Source organism: Thamnophis sirtalis, unplaced genomic scaffold (assembly GCF_051295495.1).
Source record: "Thamnophis sirtalis isolate CommonGarterSnake01/CBP01778 unplaced genomic scaffold, rThaSir2_p1.2 scaffold_1, whole genome shotgun sequence".
NCBI lineage: Eukaryota > Metazoa > Chordata > Lepidosauria > Squamata > Natricidae > Thamnophis > Thamnophis sirtalis.
In genome coordinates, this window is record NW_028261381.1 from 141474781 (window position 1) to 141496127 (window position 21347).

The 21347-nt window shown below is 36.5% G+C and overlaps 1 protein-coding gene across 2 annotated transcripts in view; it reads right to left on the minus strand.

Annotated features, from left to right (window-relative positions):
- Positions 1-179: 179 nt before the first annotated feature.
- Positions 180-21347, minus strand: part of CCDC85C (coiled-coil domain containing 85C) — a 167759-nt gene continuing 146591 nt past the window's right edge. The window contains exons 6-8 of one of the 2 annotated variants that reach the window (XM_014058934.2): positions 15908-16006; positions 12331-12429; positions 180-5497 (exon numbers count right to left, since the gene is read on the minus strand). In XM_014058934.2, coding sequence (XP_013914409.2) covers positions 5408-5497; positions 12331-12429; positions 15908-16006 — 288 coding nt within the window. In that variant the 3' untranslated portion in view covers positions 180-5407. The remainder of the gene's footprint in view (positions 5498-12330; positions 12430-15907; positions 16007-21347) is intronic. The other variant, XM_087726236.1, reaches the window with a different exon arrangement.

The window sequence follows — 21347 nt, forward strand, 5'->3', positions numbered from 1 at the left end:
TCACTATATGTAGAGAGATGAGTAAACCTATTTAGCATTACATATTATATGATTGAAAAGGAGAAATATTGATCCAACAGAACTCAAAAGGATGGCTCACATTTCTCTATAATTTTTAGCTTGATGTTAAAATATGCAGTGTAATGAATGAAGAATCACAGATTTAACTAAAATTGTAATTTTATGTTAATTTCTAAGTATTTTAATATTTTTCAACTTCTCAAAAATACAGTCATGTTACAGCTCCCTTACAAAGAATGTATTTTATTATCTTCAATGGAATGCATACACTACCACAAACCCTTATTTTTTACTAAAATATTTCAAATGAAGGTTTTACACACTTAAAAAGTCTTTAAATTTTCACTCTCCCTGCCACAAAAGCAGTGCTTCAGTAAAAGGTATAAATGTGTGCTAAAATCTAAAGACATTGCTTATATACTATACATGAGCACAGGTGCTAATTTACTTTTTCCAATCATATGTAGAAAATATGGCAGGGTTGTAAGATCACAGGTTTAACAGAAATCATAATTTCATACTTATTTCCAAAAGCAGCACAAATAGACTCTTTCCCCACATTATGAAAAATATACAATTTTATCACTTTACAGTCATGCGCTTTGTTTGAAAAACAAAATCAGTACTTTTTTCTCTATTCCAGTTTCTAAAAAGGTAAAAGGTCACTTTAAAACATTGTTTATTTTTAATTGCTATCTTTTGGGTAAACATTTGCCTTTTAAACAAGTTATGTTCTTTTACCAAAAAGGGCAAAGTGCACCTGGATTTTATCCAATTGCCATATTTTTTCCCCAAGAAAAGCAACCAGTTGCTTAAAAATAGAGCAGTCCGAAGGGAAAGAACCAAACAGGAATTTTGTTTTGAAGTTGGTATAGACTGAATGCTTCTACATTGTAGGAGTATAAAAAACTTTATGAAGCAGGTAGGTAATGAACATTATTAAATGGGGGTGGGAAAATGAATATTGATACTCCAGCATTGTATTTCAACTTACATTTCCTTCTACATTAATATTCAGAGTGCATTTTTCCTTTTGAAATTACTCATGTTTAGCATATCAGTCATGCACTATTAAACAGCCCTCTCTAAGACAATTGTTTGCCCTGGGGATGATGGGAACTCTTATATAATTCATATGGACAGTGCAGTAGATTACGAAGTTATACTGTAAAGTAAACCATTGTCCAAGGAAAACAATTTTAGCTTATTTCAAGCTAAAAAGAAAATAGCAATTAAAAAGTACACATAGCACTGCATCTGTAGAGTCTATAGTTTGTAATTTGCATATATTTGGAAGTACTGCATTTTCATCTAAAAAATTTCACTTAATACCATAGTGGAGTTACAAATCTGGAGGACTTTGCAATTTATTCATGTTATTTGTATGGTTTGGTTCCACAAACATGTAATATTCACTTTAGTATATTACTAAATACCGAGTACTTTTCATTTTATTTTGGCATGTTGGGTCATCTATACCTCACCTTGGTTTTGATTTCCCTGATGTGTTCAAAGCATCTGAACGTGCTTTTGAAATAAATCAAAATTCAGATTTTTTTCTTCAGCTTTTAGGTTTCCCAGTTGATTGGCATAATTCCACTAAAATAACAGATTGAGCTGTTATGCCTGTTACATACTCAAGTACATGAAGCCACTCATCATTATTATCATAATTAGTCATATAGCCAACCAGATGTTTAGACTGGATTTGGCATTTTTGCCAATCTATTGAGTATTATTTATTATTATTTCCTCATGTGGATTGTACCTGCACCTCATCATCATATTGGAAGCTGTTCAAATGTACAACGGCAACAGAATAAAAAAATCCAACACCTAAGAGAATGTCTACTATCCTTTTCATCTTACATCATTGCTCTATGGAACTCAAAAGCAGCATATTTGGAAGTTCTCAAGACAGACTCACAGGCAGGCACCAATCACATATGTATTCGGACCAGATCATGATTTTGGCATAACATAATATGAATTATGAACCCAGTTATTGAGATATATAAATCATGATTTATTGCTTGATGTGTGAAGCTAATTTATTCAATAAGCAAATATAACTTGTTTCAGAACATGAATTTTCCTCTCGACTTAAAAATACTTTGTTGTTTTAGAGGCCGGCCGCAGCCATCATTAACCTGATTCAACAGATCAACCAATCAAACCAATATAAAACTTAAAATACTGGAATTAACTGTCAAGAATATAGAATAAAAGAGAAACTGATAGCCAACTAATAACAGCACTTATAACTTTTGTTAAGTGATAAGCTTTTTTCATGAAATGCATGAAAAAAGCTTATCACTTAACAAAATGCCAAGTTGTCAGCAAAGTGTTCCAATAAATTATGAGATTTTTCTTTGCACATGATGCATACACTCAACTTGAATTCTGACAGACTTATTTCTGCAGGGGGAGGGACGTGCTCCATCTGCAGTAATGAGAACACTTGAATGGCCACTATAGGGAATAATGTCTATTTTCAAATGTTAGAAATTCCACTGCTTTTAATTCAGCTAAATCGAAATATTCATGTCCTAACTTCAATTAGTTATACACAGGGAAGAATATGTGAGGGTTGATGTCTAACGTGTGAATTTCTTAAAATGAATTAACTGCAGTAACCTATTGAAAGGCCTTGGTGGGAAATAGAACCTAGAGCAGATAAATTGTATACATTAACTTTGTTTATCAGTGCTGCAGTAATGAGGTTAGCAAGGAACCATGCATTTAGTAGGCACATGCATGGGACCACAACTCACTGCACTTTTGTGGCATTGGACCACCCTTGTTTCCAAGCATTTAGTTACTTTAATTATTCCATTGCATTTTAGACGACAAATACAATTTGTATGCTGCAAACCAAACTATTGGTTGTTTGGACCACTTCTGATGATCTGAAAACTTCTTTTAATAGCCCACCCAAATTCTCTGATAATATTCACATTAATTATAGATCCTTGAAAACTTGATTTGTTCAAATTCTAAGTTTGTATTTTAAATTACTTAAGGAACAGGGAGGTTTTCACTGATACCTTTGCCCATAATGAGACAAAAAGAGAAAAAGGAAATTCACAATTTGCTCCTTAAGAGTACCAGGTGGTTGAGATGACAAAAAAAAAACCTCTCCAAGTGGCTCAATAACTAGGTATAGAATGGACTTGCAAAACCAAAAAGGCAGGCTGTAATGAGAAGGAATAAACTTGATCAGATAAAATAAATCTGAATTAAGGGCATAATCTGTAATTGGAGTAATCACCTCAGACAGGAGCCTTTCTAGTTCTCACAAAGATAAAGGAGGGAAGAGGAAAATCTTTCAGCCTTGCAAGACTTGGTTGCTATAACCTTTTAATACAATTAGTATTAGCATTCAAAATTCTGGTTTCCTAGTCTTACCTACCTTGAAGAGATGACACAGGCAGAAAGAGATCAAGAAGAAAAGAAATATAGTCTTTCTGAAAGAGGTACTTGAGAGAGATACTGAAACTTGAATAGTGGACTATCTAGGTGAGTTCTTAATTTAAAAAAAAGATTGAAAATAAAGAGAATTCAACAAAATATACATCCAAGTAAATGAACAATAATCAAAGGTCTATGAAACCAGATTGCCAAAGGTGAAGTTGTAGCATATTGAAATTCCACATTTCTACACAAGCAGCATTTAATTTACAGTTTTCTCTTTGTCAAATGATATTACACAGCTTGGATCCAGTGGCCAGTTAAGTGTTGCACTATACGGTTTTAGGAAATTTACAATTATCAGATGAAATGAGATTGGGGAGGGGGGGAAATGATTACAGTTCAAACGAAGATTGGTTTGGTTGATCAGCAGCAACAACAACATGAATTCTCATGACAACCATTTCCTGATGTAATTTAAATGATTCTTCTTCTATATCTTCTCCAAATACTGTAACCAGGTCTGTATTCCCCCACTTACTTCTAAGATACCATGTCAATATTATTTTACCTAAGGGGCCATGATTTTTTTTAAATTTAGTATATTAAAAAGACAAGGCCAAAAGGGACATTGCAGGAACTGTTTCGCATATTATATTTTTCTAATGTGGAGTTAAGGTCAAAATAAGCAAAAATCACAACAGTGGAACGATCCTCTCCCTTATATATATCTGTATATCTATATATATATATACTGGAGGTTAATGCAAAGGAATGAAGGACTTATGCATCTGTAGCAACAATGTGAAGATTTGCAGAGCACTGGTTCAGTCATACAACTGCCTACTGCCTTCTCAGGGAGTATCTTATCTAAGAACAGGCCAAAATCTGTAATTGGTATTGACAAGGCTCATGTGCTTCTAGTAATTGGGTAGAAAAAAATGGTCAATGCCAGGTATAGATTTTGGCCAGCTCTTAAATCAAACACTTCCCATGAACTCACCTCCCTTTTTCTTCTTAACTGCTCATTTACTTACTTCTGTGAAGCCTACTTGCAACCTTTCCCGCAGGAAGGATGAAGTATGCAGAGATGCTCATTTCTTGCTACTCTTCCTCCAAGGAGAGGTAAGCAGCAAAGAAGCAGTGAGAACGTTTAAGGTGCAGGACAAAAGATGCTGAGCAAATAGCTCAGGTCTGAGATCTGCTGCTACTGCTACAGTTTCACCCAAACTGAATCACTCAAAACTAGTGAGCCACCAAGTTAAAGGCAGCCTCACAATTACAGATTATGGTTTGTCAGATTCTTGACGATCCAGAATGGGTTGCTAGAATATTCAAAGCATAGCCCAATAAAAGTTGCTTGCACCTCAGATTCGTCCCTTTAAAAATAAAATCTAACCCTACAATCTCTGACAAAACGTCTCTCAACCCGACTTGGACAATGACTAAGTTAGGTCCTCATGAATTCCTTGGTATTTTCTAAAATCATACAACAGAGAAGCCTTTTTCAGACAAGTGTCCAACAGCTGCAACTCCAATAATTTCTAGTCATCATGCCGGGATTGGTGGGAGTTGCTGCCAAATTGGGGAAGACTGCTTTGGGCAGCCACTACTGCCATGCAATTCCATGGGTAGGCTAAAATAAGGCAGTGGAACTGCTCAGAGTTCTTCTTTTTTTATGTTTAATATTCTACCTAGAAATCATCGAGAGTCAAGAATGTATATATGACCATACGGGAAAGTGGGGATTTCATTACAATACAAATGACAGAGATTGGCCACGAGAGGGTAGTCATTAACCCATGTATCATTGTTCTGGATCAGGACAGCCCACAAGCTAGGCCTTTAGCTGCCTTATTTACACTATGGACACAGTTAAAAGGAAATGGGAGGAAGGGATAATGCTGGCAGCCAGAAGCAAGGAAGTTCCTTTGCCTCAGATCCTTTTCACTTCCAGTCTTGCAGCTTGAGGTGCTTATAAAGGACCCTTGAACTGGTTTCCTGAAAGATGTTGCCTGATTGATGGTTTGGAGCTTGCTGCATCACCTAGTTTTCGCCAGACAACCTAAGAACAAGAAAAAAGACAAAAGTACAATGTGTAAACAGGAATCAAGTTTTCCAAAAACAGAGCTGCCGGAAAACCTGCAGCTATTGAGGTCTGGTAATACCTTGTTGTTACACTAGGAGGCATCCAGGTCCTAACATAATTTTAGCCTTCAGGGTGTTTTTAAATAGTAATTTTACTGAACGTTACTATTGAAAAAGAACTAATACTAAAAAAATAAAAAGTAAAAATAGCGCAAAAAGAAAAAAGAATATAGTAAAGAGAGAGAGAAAAAGAAATATACAAAGAAATGACCTCTCTTGATAACAATTATAAACAATTTTCAGTGTAATTTAACCTCCTCGGTTAAAAAACAAGAAATTATTTTCCCATATCTCAGCCCTTATCTATAAATAAATCTTTAAAGCCTTGTTTTTCAATCCTAGTCAGCAAAATTCACCAAAGGGAATTAGAGATAATATATTTATTTTAAACTTGGTCAAATAAAACAACTTCATATTCATTTATTTTACTTTAACAATCTTGATTTTTGTATAGTCCTTCCCTTTAGTTTAGCAACAGCATTTTCCCATAGGAATATTTATCATTAGTTTCAGATTTGTCCCTGAATCCCTGATCTAACTCTTTAGTTTTGAGTGCTCATTTTGGTAAAGTGTCCTAACATTAGATATGTCTCAGTAAACCAGGAACTAAATTAGACAATTTGATCTGGTACTACATCAGAAAATTAATCTAAGTTGAATTTACTGTTAGGAAAAGCTTCTAGCAAAATTGCAAATAATGTTCCACATCAATTATTAATAACAAAAATTGGTGGCAAAACATTACATGGATCTCTGATATTTAATTCTCTTGCCTTATAAAATCCCTGAACGATTAAAAGACACAAGAGCAACTTTAGGGTTGATTCCAGGGCTTTGTGGTAGTGGTTTGAAAAACCTGTGTAGCAATTCCTCCCCAGGAGAAAGTTTTGATCCTGGCCAGGAAAAAACATGATCATTTGGGAGGCTGCATTACTATTAATTGTTCTGACCAGGGGGCAGCTTCCAACTCCTGTTTTTATTATGCAGAGTACTATTGTCAGAGTCTCCTTCAAGTTGGAAGACTCAAGAGCACAAATGCCGTTCTTGGGAACTGGGGAGCACTGAGACTGACTCCTCCAATAATCATCCAGAATAGGTGCAGGATAAATCTGACATTCTGAGCAACCATCCAGCCCAACAATGTGCTGCAAATCCTGATTCCTCAAGAAGTTACACCCCCCTCCCTTAACTTTTGTTGATTCCTTGAAAAACAAAAGTGGTAAAGTCCTTAACTGATCCTCATGTGCAACAGTGTATGCCACTGCAACAACCAGAAACTGCCTGTTCCATTAGGAAGTACTCCACTCTCAGTACCATGCTTTCATGTCTCTGGATCCCACTGCTATCTGAAACTCCCAACCAGGCTGGCTGACTAATGGTACCTTTCTATGATGCATAAACTTTGGGACTGCTCTTTGACTACGTTTACCATGCTCTGCCGCGAACTGCCACAGATAAGACTTCCCTATTTAGCATTACCAGTGAGTGCAAGCAATTGCACATTCCAATGCTCTGCCTGCCGAAGCCAGTAAACATTTGCAAGCTTGAAAGTAAAATAGTTCACAATCCACCTCCAAGTACGAGTTCAACCTGAAACAGGGCAAGTACAGAATCATCAAAAGCTTTGGAGGTCCTCACAGAAGCTAGGAGTTAGGAAAGCATTTCCATGGTATGCATGCATGCCATATTTTTCAGAGTATAAGACGCACCTTTCCCCCCCCAAAAAAGAGGGTGAAAATCTGGGTGCATTTATACACTGAATACAGCATTTAGGAGGCCTGCAAAGTGCTCCTGGGGGCTTGGAAAGGCAAAAACAAGTGAAAAACAGGCCACTTTTTGCTTGCTTCTCCCCACCCTGTCCCCAGGAGCACTTTCCAAGCCCCCAAAAGCATATGCATGCCCTGTTTTTTGCTTGTTTTTGGCTCCACCCAGCCCCCAGAAGTACTCTACAAGCCTCCTAAAGGCTATGCATGCTCTTTTTTTGGCAAAGAACGGGCCCGTTTTTGCAAAAAATGGGGTGGTTTTTGCTCATTTTTGCCCCCAGGAACACTTTGCAGGCATCTCAAACTCTCTGCATGCCACAAAAAATGAGGTATGCAGAAAGTTTGGAAGGTCTGCAGAGTGCAAAAAAAAATTTTCTTAATTTATCTCTTCAAAATCTTGGTGCATCTTATACTCTGGTGCGTCTTATACTCCGAAAAATACAGTAATATTTTTGTGCTCCTTTCTTAAATCCAGCATTTGGATTATCTTATTTGGGTGTTTGTACAAGTATTCTTATAAACCAGCAGTTGACCCTGGTTGGGAATCATGTGGTTCAAAGCTCACATATGGGAATTTTAAACATCCCCAAGTTCCAGATACATCTGGCTAGACAATGTTCCTGTGCTCAGTAAACCCATTTCAAAAGAAAACAATAAACAAGGAAATGTCAGCCGCATTCCTGCCAAATAGTTTGTCATTGCAACTTTCAAATAATATACTTCTTTTTAAAAAGTTGAGCAAAGGAAACTTGTTAAGGTGTGGCACATTCCATCCATTTGAAACGATCATTTTGGTGGTTGTGTAAGTAAAGTATTCCGCAGTTCTTCATATCCTTAAGGGGATTAAATACAGTATTTGCAAGAGCTAATATTGTGCACTGATTTTGAAAATTGCTTTGGTTTAATGGAGGACAGAAAACTTTTTGGGGACTGTCTTTGAATATATTTTGCTCTGTCAAGCAAGGAATAAGCAGCATTTTTTTACACATCAAGTGTAAAGAAAAGCATAGTTTTGTGTGTATTGTTTTTGTTCTTGGTTCTGTGCCATGACACTGACATTCTACAAAGTTATAATGCTCACATCCTACAAGTGTTAGTCATTTCCCTATCAACAATGTCTTGTTTTCTTTAATTGCAGTAGGACAGGATGGGTCTCAAGAATAATGGTTTCTATGGGTGATGGCCATCATTGTGTGCTTACGCCATTTGAATTTTCTGAAAAGCACACCCACGATATAGTAGTTGACGGGAATGGGTACAATCTAAATAAATTACAATAAATCTTACCCAGACTTCCTCAGGGTTGGACACCATGAGATTTATGTGCAATCAAGAGCCACAGTACTGAGCAGATTGCTACAATTCACTTCACCTATATATATTGCAGCTAGGCCTGAAATTGTACCCATCACTTTAAAAAGGTGTGTTTGTCTTTTAAAACACACCCCTTTGCTCTTTTCTTAATAGAAAAAGGACCACTTTTAAATTCCACAAGCAATTTGATATGTTTGATTATGGAGAATTAAGGATTACTTTGGATTACAGTGCAAACCTTTAGCCTATACAAGTATTGCTTGGTATACAATCACAATAGGGACCAGAAAATTTATTGTTAAGCGGCACAGTCATTACTGCACCTGATTTTACAGTTTGGGGGGGGGGGGGTTGCTGTGGTCATTAAACAAGACATGCAACTGGCAACTTGCTACTTTCTCTGCCGGCTTCTCCATTGGCTTTGGTTGTCAGAAGCCAGCAGGGAAGGTTGTAAATGGCAATCAGGTGACCACTGAACAGTAAACCATCATAATGCAACACAGTTTCTAAGTGCCCAAACCATGATCATAAGACCTTAAGGTGGCTGCCATAGTTGTAAGTGTGAAGACCAGTTATAAGTTGCTTTTTTCAGCACTATTGTAACTTTGAATGGTCGCTAAACAAATGATTGTAAGTTGAAGACTACCAGTAGAGCGCAGAAACACACACACACTGCAGTTTACACACACACCCTTCTTCCTCTGGTTCCAAAATGAGCTATTTACCATTTGCAGATGGCATCTCTTTACAAGGGAGTCTTCATCTTAAGGCCAGTCTGCTGTTGAGGCAGTTTAAAACTAGGAATGGGATACTTATCATTGCAAAGGAGAAGAAAACCATCTCTGTTCTAACTTTCCATGTTGCACGGAGGAGAGGCCACAAGTCTCCTGCATCTGCGGCTGTTTGGCTGTAAAAGACAACAGCCTTTCCTGGCAACCAAAATGTGCCTGGCTTCCTGGGTTTGGCACGAATCTCTACCTCCATCATCCTACAAGACAGCTACTTTGCCAGCCTAGATTCGGAGGTGCAGCAATTTCCCAAAGGATGGAGGAAGGTACATTGCAGGAATGTGGGGAAAGTCCAAAGAGACAAGGAATGGGACTATTGTCTCTTCTCTTCATCCCGTTTTACACAGTGAGATGTGTGATGTAGGCTCTCCTAAACACTACTGTATTTTTCAGAGTAGAAGACACACCTTTTTCCCTCAAAAAAAGAGGCTGAAAATCTGGGTGCATCTTATACACTGAATACAGCATTTTTGCCTCCAGAAACCCCACCCCCTTCACCAAAATGGCCGTCCATAGCCTTAAGGAGGCTTACACAGTGTTCCTGGTGGCTGGGGAGGGCAGTAATGAGCAAGAAATGGGCCGTTTTTTGCTTAATTTGCGCCCCCCCCCCAGCCACCAGGAGCACTCTATAAGCTTCATAAAGGCTATGCATGTCCTTTTTTGACAAAAAATGGGCCCGTTTTCGTGAAAAATGGGTCATTTTTTGCTCATTTTTGACCCTCCCCCCAGGAGCATGCTACAAGCCTCCTAAAGGCTATTCATGCACTTTTTTGAGGGGGAAACTGGCCAGTTTTCGTGAAAAACTGGACGTTTTTGGGAGGTCTGCAGAGCGCAAAAACTTTTTTAAAAAATTTGCCTCTCCAAAATATGATAATTACAAAAGGCAAGCGGAGCATTCATCCATAGCCACATTCAGATCAGCATCACAATGTCTATTGATGCTACCTATCTGGATGCTAGAAAACAAAGCAGAGGCACAGGAAAAATAACAAAACAGCACAGGCAAAACACTGGATGATTCATGGTAAAAGTGCATGTCTCATTTTGAAACTGTCAGCCAATCTGCTTGAGTGTAAGCCATTTCTTAAAGTAACAAGAAGTAGAGAACATGGCACTCTACACTCTCAGAAATCATTTGTTACAGTACCCATTTATTGGTAGTTTGTGTGATTAGTGTCATGGTTCTATTTCATAGTTTTTGTTTAGTATCTTAATATGTTTTTGGGGAGATGGAGACAGATGGTTTGGACAGAGTCATACACAAGCAGGTCAAAATAACATTGATGTTTTTTTCTCCATGTCTTTAAATTCTCCTGTCTTTTCTTATGCTACTGGTCTTTACTCTCTTTCTACTGTACTCTCTTTCATCTTTTACCTTTACCTTTTTCTGGTTATTTGTTTATGTTTCCTTACTCTGAGGCTGTTTTCAGTCAGTTTTGATTAAGAGGATGAGATTCGAATCTCAGCCCTTAGTTTTCCACAGGGATAGATGCTCTCTCAGCTCCCATTTACCATCTACATGAAACTGCTGGGTGAGATCAACAGTCATCATTGGAGTAAGATATCATCAGTATACTAATGATACGCAGTTGTACATTGTTGTTAAGGGGTGCTGCAACTGCCCTTTTGCAGTGCCCAAAAACTCTTGAGTTGTGGATGGGGAGCAACAGACTAAAACTGAACCCTGGCGAGATGGAGTGGCCTTTGGGTTTGAAGCTCCTTGGTTCTTGGGGAATGACTATTGTTGGTCATGGATAGGGTTGCATTGTCCTAGATAGACCCAGTGTGTAATCTGGGGATTATTCTGGACTCGTGCTTGAGGAACAGGTGGCAGTCATACCCTGGAGAGCCATGCACAATTTCAACTTGTATGACAGTTAACCCATTCCTGGCTCTCCTCACAGTCATGTCCTAACAACCTCCTGTTTGGACTACTGTAATGCACTCTACATGGGGCTGCTCTTGAAAATTATCTGGAAGCTTCAGTTATTCAAAATGCAGTATAGTTCTATACAAATCAAGATTTGAACATGTATCATCTCTTTTGCATTGGTTATTTATCTTCTTCCAAGTGCAATTGACAATACTGGGTTATCACTTTTAAAGCCCTAATGGCTTGGGGCCCAGTCATTGAAGGACTGTTTCTCCCCAGTTACCCAGCCCACCAGAGCAGCAAGGCAAGGTATGCTGAGGGTCTCATCTTATAAGATCAGAAAAGGGGCTTCTTTGTGATGGCTCCCTCCTTTTGGAATACCATTCCCTCATAGATAAGATTGGCCACTACCTTGTTACTTTTTCTGGAAGCCTCTAAAAATGTGGTTTTCACAGTGGGCCTAGGGATTCCATGGTAGATACGGACCCAATCAAATGGCTGGGGTGACTGTGTGGTCATCACCATTGGGCCAGGTGAGGGTTTATGGGCTTTTACATGGTGATATTTTGATGTTGTAAGATGCCCAGAGTCACTGTGTATGAGTTGGGCAATCGTGACAAAGGTCTTAGAAATGATCATTTAGTATCCCTTTTAACAGATAAAAACAATTCAGACTTCAGTCCAATGAAATTGGGTTCCTTGTAAGTGTGTTGACCAGGAAGTTTAGCAGTTTTTGCCCAACACAACTAGAAGACACATATTTGAAGAATACTGGTATACAACCTTACTTGAAAATTAATACCACTGAATTTAATAGGATTTCCTTGATTAGATATATCTAGGACTGCATTGTCACTTGTTTTGAAACTTGTTTTTTTCTTCAGATTGTGAAGACAACAATTAAATAAGTCTGCACAGACAGAACAGATCCTACAAGATATTGAACAACATCAACACCACAACTAGAAGTGAACAGCTAACACATGAAAGACTGTGAAAATGGATTCATTACATTGCACATTTCACGAACAATTGCTTTCTCCTTTTCACTCAGGTCTTCTTCATAGTTTTCTTGTATCTGCCTGTCCAAATTCTCATGGACTTCAAGGACCTATAGACAAGCACAATGGAGATGAAATTATAAAATATGTCACATCGTGATTCATTACAGCCAAAACAGAACAAAACCTCACAACACACAGAGAGAGATAAAGAGAGAGAAAGAAAGAGAAGGGATAAAAACTGAAAAGATTAGAATGCACCAATAAAATATGATCAAAGTTTTTCATCCACATGCCATGTAACTCTAAACTTAAATTAGTGATCAGCAGGTAGGAGATCCAGGAAAGAACATAATTGATATTTAACGTTAGATAAACATGTACACATCAAACACATTTTATTGGGTTCTACTGATATAGCTAAGACATTATGTACATCCCAGCGCTGGGGGAAAAAACAATAAAACACACAAGATTTCAAGATGTGCTGATAATGAATTAAGTAGACCATGATTTAACTCAGTTCCTATATTGCTCCTGTTGAAAATTATTTCAATGAATAAAGTTCTTTATCATTGTATAAATATTTGGAAAATACCAAGAATGGGGCTTCCTCATGGAAAATCTAAGGCTTGGTAGTAAAGCCCATACATTTGCTACAATCTTTTCCCAGGAGACATTTGTGAACCCAGGAGAGCTTCCATCAGTCAGTACAGCATAGTCTTCTTTAACCTGGCAACTCATTTGTATTGGGATCAAAATATCTACAATTTTCAGCTAGTTTCAAGACATCTGGAAAGAAGTTTGTAAAAGACAAACCTAGTGCTAAGCTAGGTAGAAAAAAAAAGGAGTTTTCTATGTTTTCACACTCAAATCATTTTCTCAGGATTTTAATCACTTCTGAATGGAAACTTTGACTAGTTTGATGATAACCTCATACTCTCTGACTGGCTGAGATACTAACTACTTCCACAAAGGAGAGAGATAATATTCATCCATTTCCCCTGAAGTCTGATTATTCCTTAAGTTCCCATAGGAATAGATGCAAATGGGATTGCATGAGAAGGGTACTGAGCTGATGAAAGAGAACCAGCCAAGCGCTTGTTCTTGCCAGCAGAAACAAGCTGGGTGATACATTAAGGGAATAAATATGTTTCTGCAATTTTTGTTATACCAATCCTATTACTCTATTATAAACCCAACCACTAGATTTTTTTTAAAAAAAAGCTATTGAAGAATTTTACAAAATAGTAAAAATTATCCAAATTGAGAAAAAGAGAAAAGAGTAAAGAAAAATGTGTGTAAAGAAGAGAAAAAGGAAAAAAAAAGAAGAGTCTCCTGATCTTTATAGCAGTTACAAATACATTTATTTTCCCTTTTTAGGGTTGCATCATCATTCCCTTCTTTGTCATATTTACCCTTTCTAATCATCCAATTCATAAATCACCAGTTCATTTTTTCTATTTTCAGTAAAAAAAATCATAAATGGTTTCCAGTCAAATATATGTAGGATTACAAGGAACCATTTCTATAAATTCTGTCATTTTTTACCAACCATTCCCCTCTTGTAGGGATTTCCAAATCTTTCCATCTTTGTGCATATTTCTGCATATTGTTCAACTCACAATGAAAAAAAAATCTTGTTGCAGCTGAATGTTAATTGTTACAATCCTTTATATCATTATATGCTTTTGGACTTAATTTTTTTTTAGCTTTTTTTACAAACCCAACATGTGTGATAAAATCACCCTTTGTGTCTTCCACATTTCCAACATAAATGTGAAGTATCTTTATACATTCTTGATAATCTTTCTCATGCCATGTACCAACAATACATCATTTTGTAAAAGTTCTTTTTTAAGTTTACATGAAGTAAAATTCAGTCCTTTCTACCACATTAGTCTTTCTATCTCTCTCTCTCTCCTCCCTCCCTCCCCCCCTCTCTTTGTATAAGGTCCACTTCTGAGAAAGTGCCCATTTTGTGATTCTAACTTGTCATTGAAAACATATTGCTTATATTTACTTATCAATGATCAGAAACATTTCTCTAGAAAGCATCAATTCACAGAATCACACCTCTTCCCTCCAGGTGATTTGGCCTTGAAATATGTCTTAAAGATGAATACTGTACATATATGGGAAGTAGAAAGCAGAGACCTCCTACAAGACAATGGAAAACATCCCGTTGCTTTTGAAAAAGTCAAACACCTAAAATGTTATCTACAGAGGCAAACTAGACCTTCTTGCCTTGACAAGTACCTTCCACAATAGCACTACATCATCTTGTGTAATCAGGCAAGGAAAGGACACTGCAGGTGTCCTTTTCTTTGGGATATTAAAAGGGCAGGAAATTGGAGCCAGGAATTTTGGTTGGTAGCATCTACTAGTTATCATCTGACATTTGGATAGTTCCCTGTTCACAGATTTGATGGAAGATTGTGCTCCTCTGGTGAATATTTGGAGTTTTCAAGAGCTTTTTTAAAAAAAACATTTTTTAGTTTTGTCATTGAATTGATCATAGGATACTTTGTTTTTATAATTCTATGTGAGTACCCCAGAATCTATTGGATTAGGGCAAGATATAAATTCTATAACAAATGAATACATTCCGGTTGCAAAACCCTGTATGACTTTCCTTGGGTTTCAAAATGAGGATAACATTGCAATCAATTTTGATTCAAATCCACGTAACAATGTGTGTAAAATATACTTTCCAAAATTGCATGCCATTTTTCCATGATATAACTGCACATTGATTGCTTAGAATTAGACCTGTACTGTAATTCCTTTTTCCTGCTTATTTTTAAATCCTCAATTACAAAACTGGGTCATTTGCTTACTTAGCTTAACCTACTTTAGAAACCGTATAACTCACTAGCTTAACTGACATTACGATCATTGTTTGCATGGCTTAAACTAATTCAATCTGTTGCTTTCCTTTTTTTGATGGGGAAGGATACAAGGAAAAACAAGAGGGATTTAGTGACAAATAAAACTAGATCTTAAACGAAAAGGAAATAATTAATTATTGATCCAAGTGGGTGCAGACTGTGCTGCTAACTCATTTGGTCACTATATGTCTGCCATACACTCAATTATGTGGACAATCAAAGCTCGGTCAGAAATGGCACACTGGGAACCAACAACTGACTGCTCTTGGAGAATAAATGAACCAAGCAAATTGAGATGGTTTGATTAATAGTTGCTGGTTATCCAATCTGAGAAAGTCTGCCATGTTTTATTACCATCTCAAAAGTCTTTCCTCATATTTCATTTATTAGAAATACAAAGCTCTGAAATAGCACTTTTGCTTCTTTTGCTGTCATATCCTATTGCATAGTATTGCCATTATTTATAATATGAATGACAGCACATTTGGGGGCAAAACTTTTAAGAGATGGAATACTGTTAAGATTTCCCCACTCTATATTTCAGTAGTTTCTTCCACTCTGATGTCCTTCAGGTTCCAACACTCTAGAGGACATTACATGGCAAAAGCTAGCAAAGGATATCAGTGGCTTTTGAAGTAACTATTCTTTGTGCCAGAATGGAAAATACGACTTATTGCACTCACAAATATATACATACCTTCATAGCATGTACCACTGCTTCAGGTTTCTGGCTTAGAGGAATATATCCAACTTGAGGAGTAGCAGCAGCAAAATCAGGAGTCATTCGAAAGGGACCCTATCAAAATATCAAAAGAAATAAATCCTTATACTATATAGCTTTGTAACCCCTACTTTAAGTTCTTCTGTAGTCACATATCCCTAACAAATCAAAAAAAATTAGTGTGGTTTGTTGCTGTTTTGGATAAAATTCCTGAAAATACAGTGAACAGCCAAGAAAATAAACAAACGGATCATCAAACAAATCAACACAAAGTTTTAACTCAAGGCACAAATGATCAGGGTCAATTATGTGAAATATTGCATACTTCAGTCACATTGTGTGAAGACCCAGCTCTCACCATCACCATTAGCCACCATTTCACATTTCCTGCTGCTTTGGCCTAGGGAGATATTTCCACTGTAATTGATTCCCATGATTGCTAATGCTATGGTTTCAAATGTTGGCTTATTCTGGAATGTAAGGGTACTACAAGTTCTTGTATAATGAACTGAGGACTTCTTGAAATCAAAAGAATTGAGTCTTTTCATAAGCACAAACAGGAGATGAATGGTGTTTCTGAATTAGTCCAAAATATGATGTGATGCTAACACCAGAACACAAATGAAAACATCTATTGGCAACTCATTAAAGAGCAGTTGCACAACCCTAGAAATAGTCACAGCCATCTTAATACTGTATATAGTACTGATGATGCTTCAAGTACAACTGCACTGGTTTTAAGTTAGAGAAGTATTTCTTAACCTTGGCAATTCCCCAGCATGGAGGATCCTAAAGTTGATAAAGTTGATAGCTGATTTAAAGAATCCCTTCATAAACATCTTGATTTGAAACAAAATATTGTGACTCAATGACAGCAAATGAAAACCACCATATTTTTCAGACTATAAGATGCTCTGGACTATAAGACGCACCTAGCTTTTGGGGAGGAAAACAAGGGGTGGGTAATCTCACTACTATTGTTTAAACATTTAAAAGTATTGAAGTGGCATAAAGTATTGCTGGATGTATGAAATTCTAGAGCAGTGTTTTTCAGCTTTACTAACTTTAAGATATCTGGCTTCAATACTCAGAATGCCCATGCTGGCTTTAGAATTCTGGGAGATAAAATAAACACATTTTAAAATTGCCATGGTTGAGAAACACTGCTTTAGAGTAACATCATGAGGTATAACAATATGAGAAGAAGCATAAAGTTTAAGACACACATGATAGTAATGTAATGAATTATAAACAAATCTCATTGCAGAACTATTTGCCTAATTTAGATATCGAACCTATGTATCCATCACCTTAATCCTAGGTTGTTGTTTTTTAAAATTTATATATAAATTTGATCTTCCTCCCATATTTGGGCATACCAGGGGTTGTGACTTTAAATAAATACCTTTCACCCTGGCCTGGCTGATAAGGAGTCGAGCTCTGTAGCTCAATGGTTAACACATCTGCCTAAGAGGCAATAGAGCACAGGTTCGATTCCCAGCAAGGGTATGGCTAGCTGATGAGAGCTAAATAGCTTGAAATAGATCTATACTAGTCTCCCTTTATTTATTTATCAGCATAAATATAACAAATGTAACAAAAAGGCAACAGTAAAAAAATATTGGGTTTCTGTCTGGATGGTCTCTTGTGACGAGCCGAAGGACAGAGAGTGGAAGTGTGACCTTCCTCCCATATTTGGGCATACCAGGGGTTGTGACTTTAAATATATATATATATATATATATATATATATATAACAAATGTAACAAAAAGGCAACAGTAAAAAAATATTGGGTTTCTGTCTGGATGGTCTCTTGTGACGAGCCGAAGGACAGAGAGTGGAAGTGTGACCTTCCTCCCATACTTGGGCATACCAGGGGTTGTGACTCTAAGTATATACCTCCCACCCTGGCTGGCTGATAAGGAGTCGTTCTCTGTAGCTCAAATGGTTAACTCCCTGCCTGGGAGGCAATAGAGCACAGGTTCGATTCCCAAAAAACTTGGGTATGGCTAGCTGATGAGAGCTAAATAGCTTGAAATAGATCTATACTAGTCTCCCTTTATTTATTTATCAGCATAAATATAACAAATGTAACAAAAAAGGCAACAGTAAAAAAATATTGGGTTTCTGTCTGGATGGACTCTTGTGACGAGCCTAATGACAGAGAGTGGAAGTGTGACCTTCCTCCCATACTTGGGCATACCAGGGGTTGTGACTCTAAGTATATACCTCCCACCCTGGCTGGCTGATAAGGAGTCGTTCTCTGTAGCTCAAATGGTTAACTCCCTGCCTGGGAGGCAATAGAGCACAGGTTCGATTCCCAAAAAACTTGGGTATGGCTAGCTGATGAGAGCTAAATAGCTTGAAATAGATCTATACTAGTCTCCCTTTATTTATTTATCAGCATAAATATAACATATATATATATATATATATATATATATATATATATATATATATATATATATATATATATATATATATATATATATATATATATATATATATATATATATATATATATATATATACATACATACATACATACACACACACACACACACACATACATACATACATACATACACATATACATATACATATATACATACACACACACACACACATACATACACATACACAAACACACAAGATTTCTCAATTGAGCATGAGTTACACAAGAATCATTTTGCAATAATACTTTATAATAACTCCTAAATACACTACAATTCTAAATACCGAATATCTGTATTCCTTGTAATAGTTATCTTTTTTCCAACTTATGAAAGCCACTGTTTTTCTTTGGCCCTCATTTTAACATGTTTGCGACATTAACAGCAGCTTGTGGGCGACTTAAACCATTTTTCCTCACCCCTTCCCATGTATGCACACATGTATATGCACACGCATATACACACACACACAATAAAATCCTTGACTGTTATGCTATGATTGAAGAATGTGTTTGTGCCAAATGGAACCTACGATTAAATTAAAGGCTAAAATTAGATCTAAAATATGCTAAAGGCTAATTGTTATTTTTAGGTCAGGGCATATGGGTAGAGACCAAGAAATTTCTGAACACTTTCTTTAACCATTTCCACTACATGAGAGGAAAAGGTAATCACTAAAGAAGAACCTTCTGTGAGGTCATTCTGGTAAGATGTGTTCTTGACAAAACCTATGCTAGGCATGTGTAATGGCAGCGTTCTTTTCTAAATGCTTGCTGACATTTTGCTTGACAATCTATTGCCCATTGCAGTCATTAAATATATTGATCTGTAGCCTCTCTTCTTTTGTCCATTGAACTTTGGAATTTTTTGCACTTCTCCAGACTTCTAGAGGGGTGGTTTTTTTTTGGGGGGGGGGGAAGGTTGAAGATTATACTCTGTGGTTCCGAAATCATTTATACCAGATGCTTCAGGCATCTAGAATTTGACAGTCCTCTGGCCTTGAATTGGATTATGTTCTTACTGTATTTTGATCAGTCCTGAGCTGCCTTCTCGCCTGCTTTAATCCATCAAGTTATGAATAATGTTTCTAACAATCAAGAATCATCTTGATCTATGACTAATTATTGTGAAATCTAAGCAGGCAGAGGAACAAATACTATACTTTTACAATGGATTAAAAATATGTGCGGATGAGGACAATCTTCTCCAGAATGTGAAGAACATACTGATAACTAACTCATCCAGTTGTTGGTTCTCACTTGGTTAACTATCTGAATTCATCTAGTACACAATCATCTATTTTGAAGGTCACACAAGAATCTTCGGATGAAACTCCAGGTACATTTCACATAACAAACTGCTTGCTCCTTCCTTCCTCCTTCCTTCCTTCCTTCCTTCCTTCCTTCCTTCCTTCCTTCCTTCCTTCCTTTTTTCTTTTAGAAGTCAAACTATAAATTCTGTGTATAAAGGCTATCAGGAAATGTCTAACCATTCAGGGTCTACATTTATTGTACAACTTTAATTGATATTTCCCCTTTGTCCTTCCTGCTACCCTTTCCCCCTTTCTGCATCAGTTTCTATGGAAACAAACAGCAAGATAATGCATAAATGCATCTACTGATATCATATGAAAAATCAGTCTGAATGGTGGCATGGGAAATGCACACTATGTGATAGAAATTTGACAGGTTCAGTCACCTGTTAAAATCAGCACATACACTTTAGTTTTCAAAACACTATATTTTCCAAAAATACTCTGTTGGCCATTGTCCTGCTATGCCTTCTACAATAGTAAACATTCATGAATAGAAAAATGCAGAATGAGACTTATGGATCAAATGTTAAAATGTAAATTTCTGTCTCTATCAGTTCTTTAATGATAATATTTCAAATGTATATGCATATTTATTTTTTCTTGGCAATGCTATATAAATAGTTTCTCATTATCTTCTGCCAGTAGGTTTTTTAAACTTTGCAATCTAGCCACTAACACATACATTCCTAGGTAATTTCACTATTCAGGCACTAACCACAGTTGATCATGCTTAGATTTTGAGTTAATTAAATCTGATTAAAGACTACATAATCATCTGCTAAGACCTCTTCTATTTATATATTGTATTTTTCATAATAGTTTTATTGCATTTTTTGTTGTTTAATTAATCAGTATTTAATGTGCTCTAAGTTATCTTGGGGAAATTTTCCAGTTTAACAATTAAAATAGGTAAATAAATAAAATTTAAAATTTCTCCATGCTTTAAAATTTAGGGCCCAAGATTTGAGATCATTTGAATTCTAAAAGCTTAGTACTATAGATGAATTCCAGTTAACATCACTTATCTAATTTTAATCATAGATTCTGAATATCAAATTTGGATTTGAACCAAAAACATTGGAAGGTAATGGTATTTTTACACCAGAACTTCTTGCCACAAAGTTCTCATCAAAACTGTGTTTGCTTTGGTTATATTGGAAGTTAGTAGAGCCCATTTTGTGCTATAGTACCACTGAGCATCATTACCTCCTAGAAACTCACTTTTTAATTCTGCAGCAATTGTGTGAGGTTTGAAAGGTTTTTTTCCTGCTGCAGTTGATTAAGCAGTAAATAAAATTATACAAAAAGAATTACATTGTTGCAGACTACTTTCAGGCCCATTTAAATACAGAAAACGTTCCAGTCCTTCAAGGATAAAAAGAAAAACATTGAAGAGGCCAGCAACGAAATAACAGAAAAAGAAAAATCAGCAATTAAGGTGATAATTCAAAATTTTCACATTCATGCCTGACTCACATTGCACATCAGGGGAGACAGCTCAAGCCCTATCATAAACTAGATTGTGGTAGCAGCTCTTCCAAGCAAGCATCTATTTAACTTAAATTGCAGGATGATTCATTCAGAAATGTGCCGAGAAATCACACCATTCAATTTTAACATGCTGTCATCATCACTTGCTGGGAAGTA